General features: G+C 42.3%; 2 protein-coding genes across 3 annotated transcripts; both read right to left on the bottom strand.

Annotated features, from left to right (window-relative positions):
• Positions 1-1,769: 1,769 nt before the first annotated feature.
• ypel3 (yippee-like 3) lies at positions 1,770-9,366 on the bottom strand. The gene is made up of 5 exons (XM_020653242.3): positions 9,043-9,366; positions 5,849-5,967; positions 5,574-5,617; positions 4,338-4,446; positions 1,770-2,944 (listed from the first exon to the last, which is right to left on the bottom strand). Exons 2-5 carry the CDS (start codon positions 5,963-5,965, stop codon positions 2,855-2,857), a joined length of 360 nt encoding a protein of 119 aa, XP_020508898.1. The 5' UTR covers positions 5,966-5,967; positions 9,043-9,366; the 3' UTR covers positions 1,770-2,854.
• A 2,140-nt stretch (positions 9,367-11,506) lies between these two features.
• On the bottom strand, positions 11,507-16,958 carry gdpd3a (glycerophosphodiester phosphodiesterase domain containing 3a). Of its 2 annotated transcripts, XR_002278594.3 has the most exons (11): positions 16,488-16,958; positions 15,918-15,960; positions 15,368-15,503; positions 15,203-15,248; positions 14,952-15,070; positions 13,400-13,489; positions 13,126-13,259; positions 12,491-12,550; positions 12,314-12,365; positions 11,826-12,203; positions 11,507-11,685 (listed from the first exon to the last, which is right to left on the bottom strand). XR_002278594.3 is itself a non-coding variant. In XM_020653231.3 (10 exons), exons 1-10 carry the CDS (start codon positions 16,624-16,626, stop codon positions 12,075-12,077), a joined length of 948 nt encoding a protein of 315 aa, XP_020508887.1. In that variant the 5' UTR covers positions 16,627-16,958; the 3' UTR covers positions 11,507-12,074. The 2 variants fall into 2 exon arrangements, 1 of the variants encoding a protein (XP_020508887.1); XM_020653231.3 differs by having other exon boundaries at positions 11,507-12,203.
• Between the last annotated feature and the right edge of the window lie 2,454 nt (positions 16,959-19,412).

Here is a 19,412-nt window from a genome sequence, read left to right as displayed (position 1 = left end):
AACGTTCCTCACCCTGCCTTGAAAAATGACTTTTTCATCTTGGTGAAGAGTGCCGTCAGAGGTACAGACTGAGTGATTTTATTGGATTAAGAGTCAAATAAAATATGTGGTAGTTAAATCTAAATCTGTTTTAGGCTGAGGGAATGTGTTGGTGAAACTTAATTGAGCAGAAAAGTTTTGATATCCACTCATGTTTGAAACAGCTCCAAATCCAGCTTTTTTGTACTGTCGCTTTATATTGTTCTCTGTTATGTGTTAAATCCCCCTCTGTAAAGTTTTCACTGCTTGTCACTCAGTTTGAGACCTTTCTGTAATGTTCAGTCGTGTCACGAGACCGTACTTAGGAGAAAAAGGAAACTTTGAATGAAGGAGTGAAATGTGAGATCAGATCACACGAGAGAACGTACGGCCCACACATGACTGTCAGCAGCCTCTCTCAATATGAAACAAAATAAGTCTTATTGTGGTCAGAGCTCATTCATGTGACTCCAACATAACAAAATGCAGCTCTAAAGGAGGAAACATTTGTATTTAATTTCCAGGATCTTCATCTCTGCCAGAGTGAAAAACAAATGGTGCCCTTACTGTAGAGACAGGACAGTGAATAGAGTCAGGGAGAGAGAGAGAGAGTGGGCAACGACATGCAGGAAAGGAGCCACACACATTCGAACCTGGGCCGCCCACTTGGAGGACTGCGGCCTCCTCACATTGGACAAGCACATGAACCACTACACTACCAGTATCCCCTGGTGATCCACTTTTTACCTTTTTACCATTCAAAGAGCAGACTTAAATAGATTTCTTAAAGACTGGATTCAAGAAAACGACGACATTTGAACCACATCTTGAGCTTCAGATAAATGTTGCTTTTGGAGAAGTTTGTCAGGAATATGTTTGAATCTTAATTTTGATGTAATATCAAACGTGTCTACCTTAATCAGGGCATTTTTCATCGCAGGGCTGTTGTTATAAAGTGTCTCTAGACTTTGACTTTATTGTCTCAAAGGGAAATTCTTCTTCACAGCACTGTTCAGGTTTGACAGCAATCAGCACGTAGTGACAGCACAGAGAGTAACAAAAGTAAACATCACACAAAAACAAACAGGTTCAGCGAGGCCAGCTGTGGAGGGCAGGGATCAGGGATCTACCTCTCAGTGATCTGTACCTCTGCTCAGAGGGCAGAGGAGTTCAGGTGCAAACAGTCAGTTTATGTAGAGTGACTGCTTCTGAATGTTCAGGATGTAAAAAGCTGTCAAACTGACATCTACATATTTATGTTATACTGTACTTATGAAGTGTTTATAATGTCTAAATAAACCAACAGCGCCCTCTGCTGGCTGCTTGTCTGACCTGTCAGCAAATCCTTCAGGATCTTCTCTTTCATGTGACCGACTAATCTGCAAATATTTTTTTTATTTACATTTTCATCATAAAAACTAAAATGTTCTTCGTTGTTCTAAATTCATCTCTTTCTATTCATGTGTTTTGTTTTCGCAATCCACAATCCCAATTATGTTTGTGTGGCATGTAAAAGGTGCACCAGCATTTTGTATTACACGGTTATGTAACTTTCATCGGCGTTTTCTCCGTGCAAGGGAAGGTCAAATGAAGGAGAAAAACGCAAAGAGGATAATCAGTTCTCACTGGGTGGTCATACGTGAGGATCGACTGTTTCTGAGTGTGGATTTAGATATTCTAATATTTGCAGGCTTTGGGATCAGAGGTGATTCAAACATGTTAAGCAAAGAATAAAAACACGACTCCATGTGTTACAGACACCTCTGCCTTTTAATGAAAGATCAGGTTAAAATAATACACTTTAATGAAAGAAGCAGACATTAAAAATCACCATAAATATGCTACATGATCCTAATCACACTCTGCTCTCTAACACGATTGAGTAAATGCCATGATGTGTGTAAGGGCGGCTCGGTGTAAGGCTGTACAGGAAACACATGAAGGACAGATCTCAGCAGCGTTCAGTAAAAGTGAAAACATCCCAAAACTGTGCAGGAAACTCTAGATGTGAACCAAAGACTAAAGCAAAGACGTCTCAGCACACACACACACACACACACACACACACACACACACACACTCACACACACACTCACACACACGCATGGTAAAACTCATCCATACAAGCAGACTCATGCTCTAAATTTCTGAATCTGCAGGAGACTTTTGCAGGATTTAGCGTTAATATTTCAACATCCTGATTGCATTTGGCAAAAACAGAACTAAAGTTACTATTCTCATATAAAAAACATGAATTCACTGATAAAAAAAACAAAAACAACAACAAGCCCGTTCCGTCGCTCTAAGCATTCCCAAACCTCTGAATCACTCAAACATGATCAACGGGTTGAACTGGGTCGGATAAATCTAAGTGTGCACCTTTAACTTAAAAGGAAAACCCCAAAAATCTGCATTCCATTTGTAAGGTCAGATTATTTGACTCTCATTGGCCCCGCCCCCTAAAGACTGAGGCTGTTCCGTGGTCGCTTACGAGGGTTTAATCACTCAAACACTTGAAAATCCAGCACTCACACACGTGTCTGTGCCACTACACCTCCCAGTCTCTCACACACACAAACCCCGACACTCACTCGGTCCATGTCCCAGCACAACTAGCAGGCGGGATAGAAATCTCAGCAAACGTGTCGTCGTGATCACTGGAAGAACATGAAGAACAGAAGACATAAGGCATCACATGCTATTCTTGGCAAAGCCGGACGAAGTGAAAAGTGTGGCACAGCGATGGCTCTGGAGCGGGATGAGGAAGCTACACCTTTTGAAGACGAGCGGGATGCAACTTGTGAAAAAGTCATGGAGAAAGACGAAGGCTGCCCGCTCAGTCCCAGCCGTTGTCCTTTATCATGTGGGACAGCTCGATGATGAACTTCCCCTCCTTGTACTTCTGACTCAGCTCGAAGGCCTGTTCCTGCAGGGGGGGGGGGAGAGAGACAGAAAATATGACCACTACTACACACTGACATAAGGAGGGGGCGGAGCCTGGTGGGCCTCATTTAGGACTGCCTGTCTCTGCTCATAAAGTCAGAGCAAGGCACACAGGAGAGCGAGATTCAATCTACAATGTTTGTTGTCACAAAGCACTCCGATATGTTTCTTTTTTTTAGCCGCCACCGTGACTGGAAGGTTGAGCAAATTCACTTGTCACTGCAAAAAAAAAAAAAAAAACACCCGTATTTGGCGAGTGATTTGGCTAATTTCCATCCCTGCCTGTGACAGAGTCTCAACTTGCTCCACCATCTTGGTCTGAGCTACAGGATCACCTTAACCCAGATCATTGATAAGTCGTTTGATTTGGATATATGCACACGTTTGACTACTGAACGTCTTTGTTTGTCTTGAGCTGCTGTTTGTTGTTTGTGTGACACTTCTTGTATCGCTGCTTTGACCAGGATTCTCTAAAAGAGATTTAATATCTGAATGGGAATATTTGTGGTAAATTAAAGGTTAAATTAAAGGCTTTATATGCGATTTTTTGATCCAGCAGATGTCGCCCTTGAGCACCAGCATGAAACCAAAACAACTTGCGCTGCATTGTTGTGTTAGCATGCTAATGCTAGCGAGCTTTATTATGCTCGTATCTTCACACTGCATGTAAATGTACCTGAAATGAGCGTGATCTAGAAACACAGTTAAGCAGTGAGTACAGTATGTTATTCTTCTTTTCTCTAGTCCCTCAATTAAACAACTTTTATACGTGAGGGGAGGAGTCAGTTGGCCGTCCGGGCGATGTAAACAAACTGAAGATATGACTCAGAAAACTCTAAAAGCATCACAGACAGTGGGACTCGGGTGTTACACCCATTGTAGACAGTCATGACTCAGAGTTATTTTCAGAGGATATACTTGATTTACATTATATTTAAGTGTGAAACATCACATATAAAGCCTTTAAGAAAACTTGATATTCATAAAGAGCAGAGAGGATCAAATCAAGGCACCGAGCAAGAGGTTAGACAAGAGCAAAACTCAGACTTGCTTAAGGATAAAGCACTCTGAAACTAAGGGGTGTAACAAATCACACAAAAGACCAAATCCTGCACTTGACTTCTTTAAGGAAGTTTTATAAAAAGGGTAAATATGGTTTTGCTTTGCGGTATCACACATCCAGCTAAGAATGAAAGGAGGGAACACAACTCTGAACTCCCAAACAAACAAAAGCAGTAAACGTTTAGCTGGTGCCGCTCTCAGGGGGCCATTGTAAATCAAAACCTGCATCAAAGGCATCTGAACAGGGCACCACGTAAACCCCTTTGTCAAGCATAAAATTGGTTTAGCATTGACGGGGGGGGGGGCTGACTTACATATTTCCAGCCCAGCGTGGTGTGACAGTTTTCACAGTAGATGTCGGCGACTGCGTGAAGTCCCGTGAGCAGCAGCCTCTCCTCTGCAGGACCGCAGCCGATGTTGACGCTGAGAGGAGAGCAAACAAAGAGTCAAACAACAGCTCCTCTTCGATAAACAGGCGGACATTTAATCGCTCACTTTACCCAGAAGAGAAGAGGAATCAACTCTCTCTCTCTGACCGCTGTAACTTCTCTGAAGAAATAAAAAGTCCCTGAAACAGTCGAGGGAATCATTTCTAAGAAAGCTCTCAGCACAGACCGAGTTTAAAGTGGCTGATGAAGTTAGATTTAAGTGATTTAATGAATCACGTCACAGAGGGTCTGTGTATTTCTGACCCACTAACCCGGTGGGAGCATGACTATCGTGATCTCAGCCAACTTCAAGGTCCCCTCTGAAGCAAATCAAATTATCTGTAAACAGTGTGCTTTGTGCAAACATGTCTGATACTGAGAATGTGCTTTCAGAGTAAAGTGCACTTTTTTAAGAAATGTCTATTTCAGAAACAAAGAAGATTCAAAATCGTTTTTATACAAGACCCACAAATAAAACTTGAAAGGAATCTGCTAATTCCTGGGACTTTTTCTAACTTTCATGAGCCGTTTTCACACACGCACACACACTCCTGAAAGTTTTTTTTAGATCATTTCAGGAGGACTGCCCCTGAAATCCTTCCGATCTGGTTGTTTACATATGCACCTCACAGCAGGAGACTATCCCTGCAGGAGGGGGGTCCTCCCGAGGTAAGACAACGACGCAGAAGTGTTGGACGAAGCAACAGAGTCCTCTATGCAACGCTATAATGAGAATATTTTTGTCTTTAAATGCGTGCAGACAGTCTATGGTCGTGCAGCGATCACAGGTAATAAAGGTCACCACCCCCTCCCACTGGCTCCAGGTGAATTCTCCTGATTATATCCTGCTGCGTTCTCACATCAGCTCACTCTGACTTTCTGCAGAATAAATACGAGGAGGCTGGAGGAGAAACTCCGGGTGAAGAGAGAAACATTCAGCTGTTTTGCAGCTCACCCTGAAATCTTCAGGAGTTTTGTGTCTGTGTGAAAGCACTGACGGATTCAAATCTTTCTACCCCGTTTACAAACAAAAAAATGAGACTGAACATTTAGGACAAACACAGCCGCTGCTGTCTAATCAACATGCACACATGTGGAAGCATTTGAGTATAAAGAACTTACACAGAGTTGAAGAGGTAGGCTCTGCCCTGGCTGCCTTGGAAAGACTAGGACACAAGGAGGAAAAACTGAATCAGAGAAAAAGAACTAACAGATCAACACAAGTTCATACGGATTATAATTGTTCCTGCGTCTCCAAAACCTTACTCTTGGAGATCTCTGATTTGTTTTATTTCAATCCAGTTTTTCCTGTTTGGCTCATTTCAAAACTACGTGTGAGCCAAAAGCTTTTGTTATTATGAGCCGCCTGAAATGAGGGCGTCGGGCAGAGAGCTCACCTTTGAGATCAGATCGTCATGGTTTGCCAGGTGGGCACGGCAGTGCACGCAGCTGTAGCGACGGTGGCAGGAGTCCAGGTAGGCCTGGAACGTCTTCGCTTTAGTCAGCTTCACCATGTCTGAGGAGGAGGGGGAGGAGGGATGGCAGTATGTGAATACAGTGAGGTCTAGACCTGACCGCTCTACACATAAAGACTGATGGAGACTGATGTGTGTCAGTGTGTAAGAACAGGGTTGTCACAACACCAGAATTTTCATCTTTGATACAACAACAAAAAACAATATTGAAAAATAGAGGTTCAAGGCTCTGAGTATGGAGGGATTCCTTGTTTTCAGTTATCAAAAACTGCTGGTTAACTCCTGCACACTGTCCTTATTGCACCAAAACATTACCAACATATTTTTTGCACTTTAGACTGTGTGCATGACGGAGTTTGTTTTGCTTTAGATGGACTCTTTCCTCTCCTACACACATGTCTTATATAACAGATATGCAAAGTATAATCCTGCTTTGTTTTAATTTAAAGAAACCTGCACACAGGGATGTACAGTAAGAGACATAATTGTCACTTCTGCATCTTTGTGAGACTCTGTACGGACTTGAGATACGTCGGTATATTTGCAAACCTGTGAATCTGAGTGAACCCCCTCTGCTCTCTCTCGCAGCAGCTTTTGATTCAAACTATGACTGAAGATCTGTTTCTGTACTTAAAGATACTATCTATCATTAAAGGAACCAGATTCTATTCTCTAAAACTTAAACCAAAGTATCCAACATTTTGCCTCAGACCCAGCGGGTTAATCACTTGAGGATTTCCTGCTGTTATTAAAAAACTTGAGGACATTACCAGACAAAAACTGGTTCTGTCTCAGATTTCCTGTATCTGATAAGAGCAATAAAATGGTGCAAATAACCCTCTCTCAGTTCACCTGACCTAAATAAATAACCTTTGATACCAGCTCAAGCAGCTGGTCACATTCATATTTATTTTGGCAATCAATCGATCACCTCGGCCAAGTATTACGGACTTGTGTGTGGGGGGGGGGTTCAGTCATACCTTTAAAAACTCTCAGCTGACTGTGATTGGACTAATTATAAGAAGAGAAATCTTTGGGTCCTTGTCATGATTAAGTTGGACACTTTACGGACCGATAAGACTGATAAGAAATTAAATATGAAGCGTGTCTACATCAAGGCACAAAAGGCTTTTTTTCTGAATCATCAAAGAACAGAACAAAACAAAGATGATATAATCTGAGAGAAGGAGGGTGAGAGCAGTCTGTCAGTGGTTGTAGGCGATGTAGAACAGGTTCTTTTTTAGGGATTTCTTTGAAGGTGGAGATTGGGGGGGGGGGGGGTCTTTTGGGATTGAGCTCCAGAGGGTGGGAGCAGCAATGAAGAAAGCTCTGCTCCCCCCTGTAACCGGTTAGTAGCCCTGCAGAGAGGAGGGGGCAGCAGGTTGAGGTTGGCAGACCTGATGGTGCTGGTTTATAACTATTACCTCATAAAAATAGCTCAAGACTAGAATTAGCTTAATACCATAAACTTTTCATAAAAAATCATGATGTGAGCATTCGCAATAAACACATCATGAGAGTCAGAATTTATTGCTATTAAAAAAAAAAACACTTTTAATGCAGTCAAGCAAAGCTAATTGTTGTACGGAGGCCATTTTGAAGCATCAGGTCAGATGAACTATCAGCTACTCAGATTAATTAGTGAAGAGAAAAGGTTTTTGGGGATTTATTTTGGAGTTAGAAGCGTCATGTTGCAAACACAGGTGTTCTCTAAAACATGAAGAAAAACAGAAACTGAGTTCAATCTAATTTGCACTCTTTCTTTTTGTTTATTTATAGTTACTGATATTGTTCTCGCAATATCACACAATGTTTATCCCATGTGTTCCTCCTATTGGGCCTGCTTCTGCACACTTCCTGGTTAATATCGTGCACATTTCTGCACAAACAAACACTCTGAGTAGACTAATAGTACACTGTTTATACTCTACTCCATCCCTATTTCCAACGCCAAGTCTCGCATTTTATTCCATTTTATAAACTTATTCTTAATCCTGCTGCAGCACCGTTGTTACTTTGTTCTTAGGTTTAATTGTGTGCACCAAAACACCAAGACAAAGTCCATGCATGCTAATACTGTTTCCTACTGTATTAGATCACAGTTAAGTCTTTAGAACAAACGTTTTGGACTGAGCTTAGAAGCATTATGATAAAACATGATCATAAGACGTGTTGATATTAGGCCTTATTTTCCAGACTCATATTGGCATGTTAATATTCTTATAGACTAACATGTTTTTGAATATATTGAATTGCAGCCTTGATAGGTGAGACGCTCATTAGCTGTCTCCTGCGCAGACTGAAATAGCCTCCTTTGTCGTGCATTAACTAAAATAATTGAGACTAATGCAGGCAGACAGGTTAGGAGACAGGTTAGGAGACAGGTTAGGAGACAGGTTAGGACACGGTTTACCTGCAGCGACTTGCTTCCTGGTCAAGTCTGCACAAACAACCTGCCTTCAAGTGCTGTGAAAAAGATCTGAAAACGTGTTTCCGATTTAGGAAATCTCACTTGAATGCCCCTTTAAGGTCGGAATATATCGCAGAAATTTGAAGTAAATCGCTTTTAAACTGAAACAAGGCACACCAATTCAAAAGGGGACAACATGATAATAATACAAGTATTATAAATAGAATGTGGGGCTATTTATATATTTGTGTGTGGTAGAAGTTGTAAAGATAAGTTGCTGTCCATGTAGAGCGACCCAGAGTATTCTTAGCAATGAAAAACAACACGTTTTATACTGGCTTTAAGATTTCACCCACGTTAAGATCTACAATAACAACAAAAAGCGGACGAACGACTTCCAAACATGGGATCTCCGAGCATTCGAGCACCACGTGAACGCAGCAGCGTCAGTTCTCGCTTTGTTTGATGCAATCAACGAAACCAAATTCAAGTCTGCGCCATTTCTCTACTGTCCAACCCTGCTGACCGTCTGTTAAGTCACAAAATAACGACACAAACAGCCTGAAACATCCGCCAGTTACAACAGAAACCGTCTGGTAGCTGTGACCTAGCTAGCGGGATAGCTCCGCTGTCACAACAAACATTAGCTAACAGCAGCTCAGATGCGCAAACAAAGATTTTATTCTGGGTTGTTCTGTCGGCTTACCTGATAATAAAGATGATGGTTAAAGTCTACACAGCGGACCAATGCTGCTGACAGCTGAAAAACGTCCAAATTAAAGCAGCTTTGCGGTCGACAGGTCGTCTCGGTACAGACGGTCGGCCATGCGCTGGCGGCAGCTCGGACACACAGCCTCCGTTAAACCGACTCTTCTTCTTTCTTTAGATAAAATAAACCAGCGCTGAAGCTTTCTGTCGTCTAAAGGCAGGAGCTGAAATCAGACAATGCTGGCAGGCTGACAGCAGGAGGACCGAGCTGCGGCACCGGCGGGAGAAAAATGTGTTTTGTTTATGAAAGCACGCAGGAGGAGGAAGTCTGCGGAGTGCAAAACAAAGCCTCTCCACCAATCAGAGGCCGCGGCTGACGCTCAGAATGTGGGTCAACCAATCAGATTCGGCTTCACATGAGCCTTGTATGGCTATCAGTTTTTACAGTTTATTAATGCTACATGTCCTGCTGCGGGATGAGGTATAAAAGTCCTTCATACTGGCTGCAAACTGACCACATTTACACACGTTTGTACATTAAGTATTTGTTATGTGACAGATTCAGAAAATATTTAAAAACAGGAGACAGGAACCAAAGCAAGGTGGTTTGCCCCCCCCTTCTTATTTAGTAAACAAGACTACATAACAGATGCCAGGAGATAAACATTATATAAAGACAGAAGAGACACATACAGATTTAGATAATAAAGGAGGTACATAGTTACCGTGTTAAAAGCCTTTTTGTTTTGGTAGGGGAGAATGGTTTTAATGTATTGTTTGGTTTCATGTTCAAATACAATGAATGTGAGATGAGTGATTAAATTTGAATTTGTGTATATGACATTTTGCTAAGAGAACAATCAGATTAATAATAAACTGTTGTTGCGTTTATGGAAGCTAAACAAGAAATTTTCTGGACATTCAGGTGGTTTTGTTGTTGTGGTTTCACCATTTGTTTACAGTTCTCACCTGTGGCTGCACCTTTCCTTTTCCTTTCAGTGGATATATTTTAGGAAGGAGGTCAAGAAATAAATACATTTAAGTTTTTGTTTGTGACACAAGACAGTGGATAGAGTCAGAAATCAGGGATAGAGAGAGAGAGAGAGAGAGAGAGAGTGGGGAATGACATGCAGGAACGGAGCCACAGGTCAGATTTGAATCTGGGCCACTTGCCTCAAGGACATATAGCACAACCACTAACCACCAGGCCATCTGCACCCCCGAATGCCCAAATGTACCTAGAACAGCACAAGCCAGTTTTAAAACTAAAGAAAGTCTGCACAAGACTCTTAATATCTAAAACTAAGAAGGAACTAAGATGTTAAATACTTGATTATAAATCAGAAAAGAGCTAGGGCTAGCTTGTTGTATGTGTGTGTTTTGCACTGAACTTGTTCTTTCATGGCATCCTACCTTACTTAAACAAGTTCTGAAATATTTTGTGTCATAATATATGAGTCGCTGTGTTTGTTTACATCTTAATCAGATGTTTGAAATGTATCATGTGACCATGACATCACATGACACCCTATTTAAGCACCTGTCTCATCTTTATCAATTATGTCCTGAGAAGACTCGCGTTGACAATCCCTGACAAATAAAGGCTTTTTATATGTTATCAGAGTGCCTCAGACTTTCAGTTTAAGACTGCCTCTCCACACTTCATTTTTTCTCTTTTAATCAGGACAGTCAAACTTTTTTATTAACTATTCTACATCACAAGATTCCAGAGCACAAGAAGGTGTTTCCTGGTTTTCTTGTTTGTCTAATGAACAATCAAATCTACGAAGATATTCAGTTTACAATCAACAGCAAAGAAAAACTGCAAATATTCTGAGTTTCGAAGCTGTGGACAGGGAAGTTTTTATCTCTCTGCTGAGAAAAGTTTCAAACAATCATCTGTCAAACTGTTCCTGATTAAATTAAACTAATTATCTCAGATTTCTTGCATGTTTTTGCATTATAACGTTGTATTTTTTACACTATTTAGTCCCAGCATGTTTTAATCCAACACCACTTCACCCATACTCCGGAAAGTGTGACTGATCACGCTTTCTGTGTCGTTAGCGGCAGCTGAAGTCGAGGCTGCGATCACAAGAACCTTATTTCTCTTCTGGGTCACTAATTCAAACCTTTGCTCTTTGCATCCACTGATCCACTTATGTGCCATTAATTCACTGTCACACGGCCGAGCAGGGCAGCAAAATACAGCCTTTGTTTCCTCCAACAGAGAGGTTGATTATTATCACAGCAGAGTGGTCGGACTTTGAACGCAGCCTGGGAAAAATAAGGACACAGGTGAGGCTTATTGTGCACACGGAAAAAAAAAAACTCTTTTAATGTGAAACATCCAGAAGAGGGAGATTTAATGAACCCTGATGCACAACACAGCTTAGAAACATCATTTTCTTCCTTTCACTACCACCAATCAAATGTAGAAATAAAGATACAAAAGCATAAAATGAACGTTACTCCAGGTTCTTTATTTCTTAAAATCAGCGTTTTCTGATCGGATATAAAATCAGAGAGTCAAAACAAAGTCACGTTATCTCTCTTATCAGGAGAAAAGAGACGTCAGGCGACACAGATCACCCGGTTAATGATCAACTCCAGTTCCAATCACAGCTTCACTTTGCACAAACTGAGGACAGAAATGAAAGGAAATGAGTGTGTATGTCTTTAACACTCAACAGACTGTTGGTGGAGGCCATCACAAAGACAAAGATAAATCTATCAACACAGTTTGAGGTTTGAGATAAGAGACAGTTTTGTTCCTCTTACATTTTGGATGTAGAATTAGGGGGCGTGGCCTCTTTGAGTGACAGGTGGGAGCTGCTAGCTGTCTGCGAGGTGTCCCCTCAGCTCATCAAGTCCCTGACCTTTAACGTCTGGGCCGTGTTCGTGTTGTCCAACAAGTCTGACAGTCACACGAGGGCACTCACAGCTTCCTTGTGTTTCTTCTCTTTCACAGTTTCTTTTTCTTAGAGCTGCTGTTTCCCGAGTGTGTTGTAGTTCTCGATGTGTCAGGGCTCAGCTCTGGTTTGTGTTCCTGCTGAGGTAACTCGACAGAAGAGTTGGATAGTCGGTCATCACCCCAGTGGCCCCGACTTCGAACGCAGCCTTTATGTCCTCTTCTTTATTACACACAAACAGATGAACCTGCAGGTGACGGACACCACAGTCAGTCTGATGTCTGTGTCGGTGAGCTAACTAAACAGAGGATTCAAATCATGAAATATATCTGAAATTAAAATTGAAGAACTTCTTACCTGAATCCCTCGGGCTGCGAGGTGATTGAACAGACTTTTCCTCATTGTTACTCTGGAATAACAGAGTGAATAAATAATAATAAGGATTTCATTTTTACAATAAGAGCATCGTTTCTTCCCCTAAATGTTGAATTTTCTGCATGAAATGATCCCCAATGTTTGCTAAAGTGTACGCACATTTCCAACAGAGAGATGATCAGTCTGTTCCTCAGGATGCGTTTCTCAGGGATGAACGTCCTGCAGCAGAGAGAGAGAGAGAGAAACAGACATAACTGTCATGTCATCCATTCAATGTACAACATCAGAGAATTATCACTTTATTTCTCCACTTTGTGTTATTTTAGTTTGATTTATGTTCATCTTTTTTCTCTCCTACTGGTGTGGTGGATATGTCACACGCCCCGTGTACAGAGGTTATAGTCCTCATTGCAGTGGCCGGGGGTTCGAATCCGACCTCTACCCTTTGCTGCATACATGTCGTCCTCCCCCTCTCTCTCCTCCCAACATGTCCTGTCTCTCTTCAGCTGTCTGAGGGGAAATTGGCCCAAAAATAATAACTTGAAAAAATCATTTCCTATCTTATCTTTGTCCACTCTCATTGAGTAACCTCTTTCTTCTCTTTTGTTAGTTGTTGCTGTTTAGTTTTTTGTCATTTGTGTTTATGTTTTGGAATTACTGAGATTAACAGATTAGTATCTCAGTCTGCAGGGACTTGAATTGGGAACTGGAGGGTTGCTGGTTGAAGTACCAGTGCGAAGCGAAATGAAGATGACTATGAACACACTGAAGGTGTCAGAGACATGATGACACACCTGTTGATGACGTGCGGCAGGTAGAACTGCAGTAAACTCTCCCCCAGAGGCACAAAGGGCAGCAGGCCGCTGTAAAAAAGGAGCAGGAGGACGGCGCCTCGGGTCATGGTGAAGCTGTACGGCATCGAGCCGTTCTATAAGAGAGAGAGAGAGAGAGAGAGAGAGAGAGGTCATGACAGGTCACCTGTCTGTTCAAAGCAGGTACATCTTTTCAAATTGCCTGGTTATTAACAGTAAAAGTTGTGGCTTTGTCTCCCCCTGGTGGTTCATTTACCGTCCTGCGGCACTGCTCCATGATGTTGGAGTTCACGGAGGCCCAAACAGTGAGCTCGTCTCTGTTGTAGCGTTTAACCAGGTCAGACACCTGCACACATGAGAGGACGAGAAGAGGGAATATATGTGAGAAAAACTGGATTCATACAAGACGTTTTTCATGGCTGCACGGTGGTGTGTTTGAATCCCCGTCTGACAGGAGCCTCTCTGTGGAGTTTGCTTGTTTTCCCCGTGCATGTGTGAGTTCTGTCCGGCTTCGTCCCACAGTCCAAAGACATGCTCGTTAGGTTAACGGGTGACTCTAACTTGCCCGTAGATGTGAATGTGAGTGTGGCTGGTTGTCTGGCTCTAAATGTCAGCCTTGTGATTGACAGGTGAAACCCCGCCTCTTGCCCAATCACAGCTGGGATCGACCCCCCCCCCGCTACCCCGAAGGGAAAAAGTGGCATAGAAAATGGATGGATGTTTTTCTCACACGAGTAGAAAACAGCAGTGATACATATTCTGTATGCAGTTTCTCACTTAAAACCAATCAGAGAAGAAAATGAAGAAAGTTAAAATATAATGAAATAAGTTAAATAAATAATAATTTTAGGAGTAGATGGGTACATACACACAATAAAAACAACAATCCAAACACATGTAGATACACATAAGCTTGTGACTACGCGTTAACATATATGTACACATATAAATGAAATATAATAATGTATAAATACAAACAATTGAACTCAGGAATAAAAAGCCTGAGAAAAGGGAGGCAGTCTGTACTCTGTGGGGACTTTGGTTGGGAAACTGAAGGGTCGCCGGTTCAAGTCCCCGAGCGGACCAAAGTATGGAAGTTGGTCTGGAGAGGTGCCAGATCACTTCCCGAGTAGTGCCGAGATGCCCTTCAGCAAGACACCACACCAGCAACAGCTCTGCTGTGCTCCTTTTCCAGCAGCTCCTCTCACTCAGACATCTCTCCACTAACTCATCTCCACAGGCTTGTTTGTGCTTGTGTGTGTGTGTGTGTGTGTGTGTGTGTGTGTGTGTGTGTGAGAAGCATGTCTCTCAGGGAGTTTTCCTCGGGGATTACCAAGAGAGAACAGACAACAGTAACAAAAGTTAAGGAAAGTTAAAAGCTTTGCATTTTAGAATTAAAAGAAGCTTCCTGCAGCTTCTTTGCTACGTCTTCAGGTGTGGGTTTTTTTAACTGAAATATTTGTTTCTACAGGCCGGACGTTTTTAAAGTCTGACAGCTCAGTCATGCATAGTTTAAAGTCAGGACCATGAAGCAGAAAAACTCGTTTTTCTTGAACCTCAGGCTCTGATTTTGGTGAAATGGGAGAGCAGCTCAGGGCCAAATCAGACAAGAGTTTAAAGAAGTTTTTAAAATGGATTCTTCAAGACATCATGTAGAGAAGCTTAAAAATGGTATGAGATCAGAGTTTTGGCTGCAGCTGTTTGTAAGAGCCGAGGAAAAGGGGGGGAGACTAGCAGGAGAGAAATGTTTGAAGACAGTTTGAATAGTGTAAAGGAAAGTGTGGGGACATGTTTTATGTGTTCTGCACCTTTTCAATCAGCTGACTGTTGTTCTCTTTGATCTCAATGCTGACCGGGATCTCAGGGAACTTCCTGAACAAATCCTCCAGCAGAGCAAACTTCCTGTCTGCACCGCTGCTGAAACGACCTGGGAGGCAGGACCGAAATACAGAGATTATAAAACTATATAGACACACACACAGATACACACAAATACACACAGTCTCACTGACTGGTTTTGTTAATGATTAAAAGTTAAAGAATGAGGGGAGAAACTCACCTGCATAAAACGTCACCTCCAGTCTCTCCTTATACACAGGAAGGTCCTGAACACAGAAATATGAGACACATTGTTGATCCAGTTCTATTTAAGACATCTTAGGAGATTTATTGGAGATCATAAGGGGATATGATTATGATACAAATGTACATGATGAGCTCCCACCTGTAGGTTTAGTGAGGACATCCTGACGTCATGTCCGGTCTGCCTCAGCAGGTTCTCGTCGTGCGACACCACCACGTGTCCGTCGTGCGTCAGGTGACAGTCGAGCTCGATCATCTGCGTGCCCTGCTCAACGGCACTGCAGACAGAGGAACAGACGGCGGAGGGATTAAACACCGCGTCATTAAAGAGCCATTTAGCAGATATGTGTAAATTCAATCAGGATCCTCATGACGTCATACAACTCCACTTAGGAAAAAAAACAGCAACTATCCCTTTAAATGCACAGATACAAAATATTAAGCAAATACAGAAGTGCAGTTCCTCGAGTGTCCACTTGAGGCTGCCTCCAAAAGATGTCACATCCATATTAAAATGTTTTTACAGCAGATATAAACATGTTTACAGCGATTTTGTCCTGATTATTTTATGTTTTTATTGGCGCACCCGTTTCTATTTAAAGAAGCTTAAAAGTGATAATAGGTAAAAAGGTATAATAAGGGGTGTGACCTGTGGCTTAGGGGTTTGAAATAAGTCCTGATTTTACACTCACTGTGTGAACGCATCCATCGTGCTCTCTATCCTCTCTCCACATCCTGAAAACAAACAAAGAGGGCTTCGTTAACGCTCTTGGAACCTCCTGAATGAAGCATGTTCCAAAAACTGCAGTTCCTCCAGTGTCCACTAGAGTCTGTCTCCTGCAGTGAGTCAGTCTCCATAGAGCTCCATGTTAAAATGTACAACTTTACAGCTGCAGTTCCTCCAGTGTCCACTAGAGTCTGTCTCCTGCAGTGAGTCAGTTTCCATAGAGCTCCATGTTAAAATAAACATGTTTACATCCTGGTACAAAAACAGTTTGGGTCTCTAGATCTCATATCTCGCTTCAACTGTACAGGCTGAATGTTTATACAACTCACCTGTTTTCCTTATATTAAGGTTTAAAGGGATGTAGAATTAGGGGCCTCCTCTTTGAGCTCCACTTTTTTTACAACCAGTCACATTAGAACTTTATTTTATTTACATGTTAGCGACAATCAGCAGCTATCTGAGTCTTTTCCATACATTTATTTATCTATGAGGTATGTAAATGCTCCTGCTCCTGCTGCACCTCCTCCTCTCTTACCTCCTCTGTGTGAGATGTGGGTGCAGTAGAAGGCCGTGCGTTTCCTCCTGTGCAGAACGAGCGGGTTCTTCAGCAGGTACACCGAGGTCAGAGCGTATCCACCCAGAGCAGGGAGGATGAAGAAGAGGAAACTGCTCATCCTCCTCTTACAAACACAAACACAAAGTTGACCGAGCCTCCCACTGCAAGATCCACCGCAGAGATCAAACACAACCCCAGACAGGGCTCCAATAAATCCTGCAAATCTGTATCAGGTAGAAGAGGTCAGATCCACAGCTCTGACGAGGACAAACTTCTTTCTGTGAAACTCCAGAAAATAACAGACGAGCGAGACAGAAGTAAATCTCCTTTAGCTTCACTTTGAGGCTCCTGAAACCTTCAGCGCTGTGAAGATCTGTGAATGAAGCAACAGCTCGTCACCTGCAGGTCACCTCCCTCGCTCTCTATCTCTCTCTCTATCTCTCTCTCTGTCAGGCCTCTCCCCTGCCTGTGGCAATACTCTTTCTCTCTCTCTCTCTCTCTTTACTCTGTTGTCACACTCATGCCTTTGTGAGTGTGTGTGTGTGTGTGTGTGTGTCATACCTGTTCGCTGAATGTTTGCCAACATTTTCACAGGATTTCTTTTAATCTTCCTCATTGTTGTGCACATCAGGCTCATTTGTACTCTCACACCACACTTCTTGATGTTATGATTACACTAAATCTTCTTGTTTACAGATTATATGTGACCGGGAGGAACTCCAAAAACTCCAGAGTGCATACATATATCAAAGGTCCTCCTGCGTTTCTTCTTCTGTGGTGCTTTAATAAACACATTTCTCTCCCTGTTCCTCAAGTACACAACAATGGGATGTTTATGCAGTATTTTTAATGCATGCTTCTCCTGTATCTCTAATGGATTTTGTCACAGATGGACTTGCCTGTGACCACGAGGTGACACAGTCGCCGAGGTGCGAGAGAATCATAGCGTGCATGAATGTTTTGTGACGCAGTCTCTGATGAGTCTGAATGTGTACAGACATATTTCCAAGTTTCCGCTGATTCTTTTTTAACATGTTTGTTAAATTTCAGAGTTTGAGTCCAGCAGAAGACCGAGACACCTGACCTCAGACGCCTGAGTCATCGACCGACCGTTGATGAAGAGATGATGATGTGTCGTGATTGGTTCATCAGATTGACACCTCGTGGCAGACATTGGTTGAAGTTTTTCCAGGCTTACAAACTGCTACAGATGATGGATTCTCTTTGTTCCTTTTTCAGAGAACATGAGTTATTAATTTCAGACAATTTCAAACAAAATCATAAAAAGTGGATTTGGAGAAAATTACCAACCCTGCCTTTAAATAATTATTTTTAAACAGTTTCTTAATCATGTCATGTTTATGAAGACGTGTACCCTCTTGGTCATGGTCAACCTTGTGAAACAGATTCATCTCAGTGGGTTTGTTACCTTCTTTTAAACATTAACTCAAAGGTGCTAAATGCATGAGACTAAGCAGTGGCTGCTGCTTTTGCTCTCCATACGTCAGACTCAGCATGTTTCTTATAATCCTCCTGTGTGTGTGTGTTTGACAAAGGGGACATGTTCCTGTGAGGAGGAATGTAAACTTTGACCCACAAATATGAAACACAGCTTTTTAAAAAACATATACAGTACAAAGTCAGCAAAGTGTTTCGCTGCATTGTTCAGCTTCAAAAGCAGAGCAGGAATGTTTGAAACAATGGAGCAACAAACGCTGCTTTTCAACACAACACATTGTCGATCTATTCACAGAGACGTGCGGAGCAGCTCCAGAGGTTTCTCCCTCTCTCAGGTCAAATGTGAGTGAAAGTGGCAGAGAGAGCATCACGTTCCAGGTGTTTCTGTTCTCCTGCTGTCCACCCTGAGGACACACAGGTCCTTGATTTATTAGACATTTCTGCTGTTAGTCCACTCATGCCTACTATCTCTGGGAATGATGGGAAAGAGCAGGAATCTGTGCTCAGACATGTCAGGAGGGACGCAGCAGGACGAGCCGGTTCTCTGTCAGCTGAGAGGACACACAGGGAGATTTATTCCGAGGACTCTTAAAGCTCTCTTCTTGTAATTTGTAATTTATTTCAAAGATAGCCCCTTGAGATGCATCATCTAATTTTCGAGGGGGTCCTTACAAATCTTCAGTAATCCAAAACATTTAAACAAAGAGACACTCACACCACACCCAATCACTTACACTTAATGCTCCCCCAAGCCTAGCCACCCACCAACCAGCCAATATTACACAATCAGAAAAAATCTGAAGAGAAAAAAAAGAAAACCTCTGCAATAACATACATGTAGAGGTAGAGCTGTGTACACCCATGCACGCATATGCACCATATCTCAGTTCTCGGTCCAGGTCAACATTAATTCCTACATCTTTATCCTGAAGGGGATCCACTAAAGTCAAATCAGTTTTTTTAATACATTTCTTGGAGCGTAAATACTCACCGCCTTCCTAAAATGAACCGCTGTGTTTTCAAGGTAACAATCAGAGGAACTTCTTGTGCAGCTCTGCCCTGTTTAGGAGAAACCTGCAGGCCGGTGTTTCCATGGTAACAATCAGTGACACCTGCTGGGTTGACCCCGGATGGGTACATATAACCGGTCCCCTAACCCTCCTACATCTGTTTGATTTTTACTCTAACCACTAGGCCACCGGCGCTCCTTTGTGGTTGTTTTGCATCATTTCATGGTTGTCTTTAATTTCATATCTTGTAGATGTTTTGAATAACTCAGTGTTGTCTCGCTCCCTCTTTTTGGATTATTTTTAATCAGCGGTTGATGTTTGTGTCTCGTCGTCATTGCATCACCTCGTTATGGTTTTGTCTCTTTGTGAACAATCATCTCTACGGTCACCTCAGGAGTCCTTAAAAAAAAAAAGAAAACACAGAAGCACACAGAGC

The sequence above is a fragment of the Labrus bergylta genome, chromosome 16 (genome assembly GCF_963930695.1).
Source record: "Labrus bergylta chromosome 16, fLabBer1.1, whole genome shotgun sequence".
In the NCBI taxonomy this organism is placed as follows: domain Eukaryota; kingdom Metazoa; phylum Chordata; class Actinopteri; order Labriformes; family Labridae; genus Labrus; species Labrus bergylta.
This window is presented reverse-complemented; position numbering and strand designations above follow the sequence as displayed.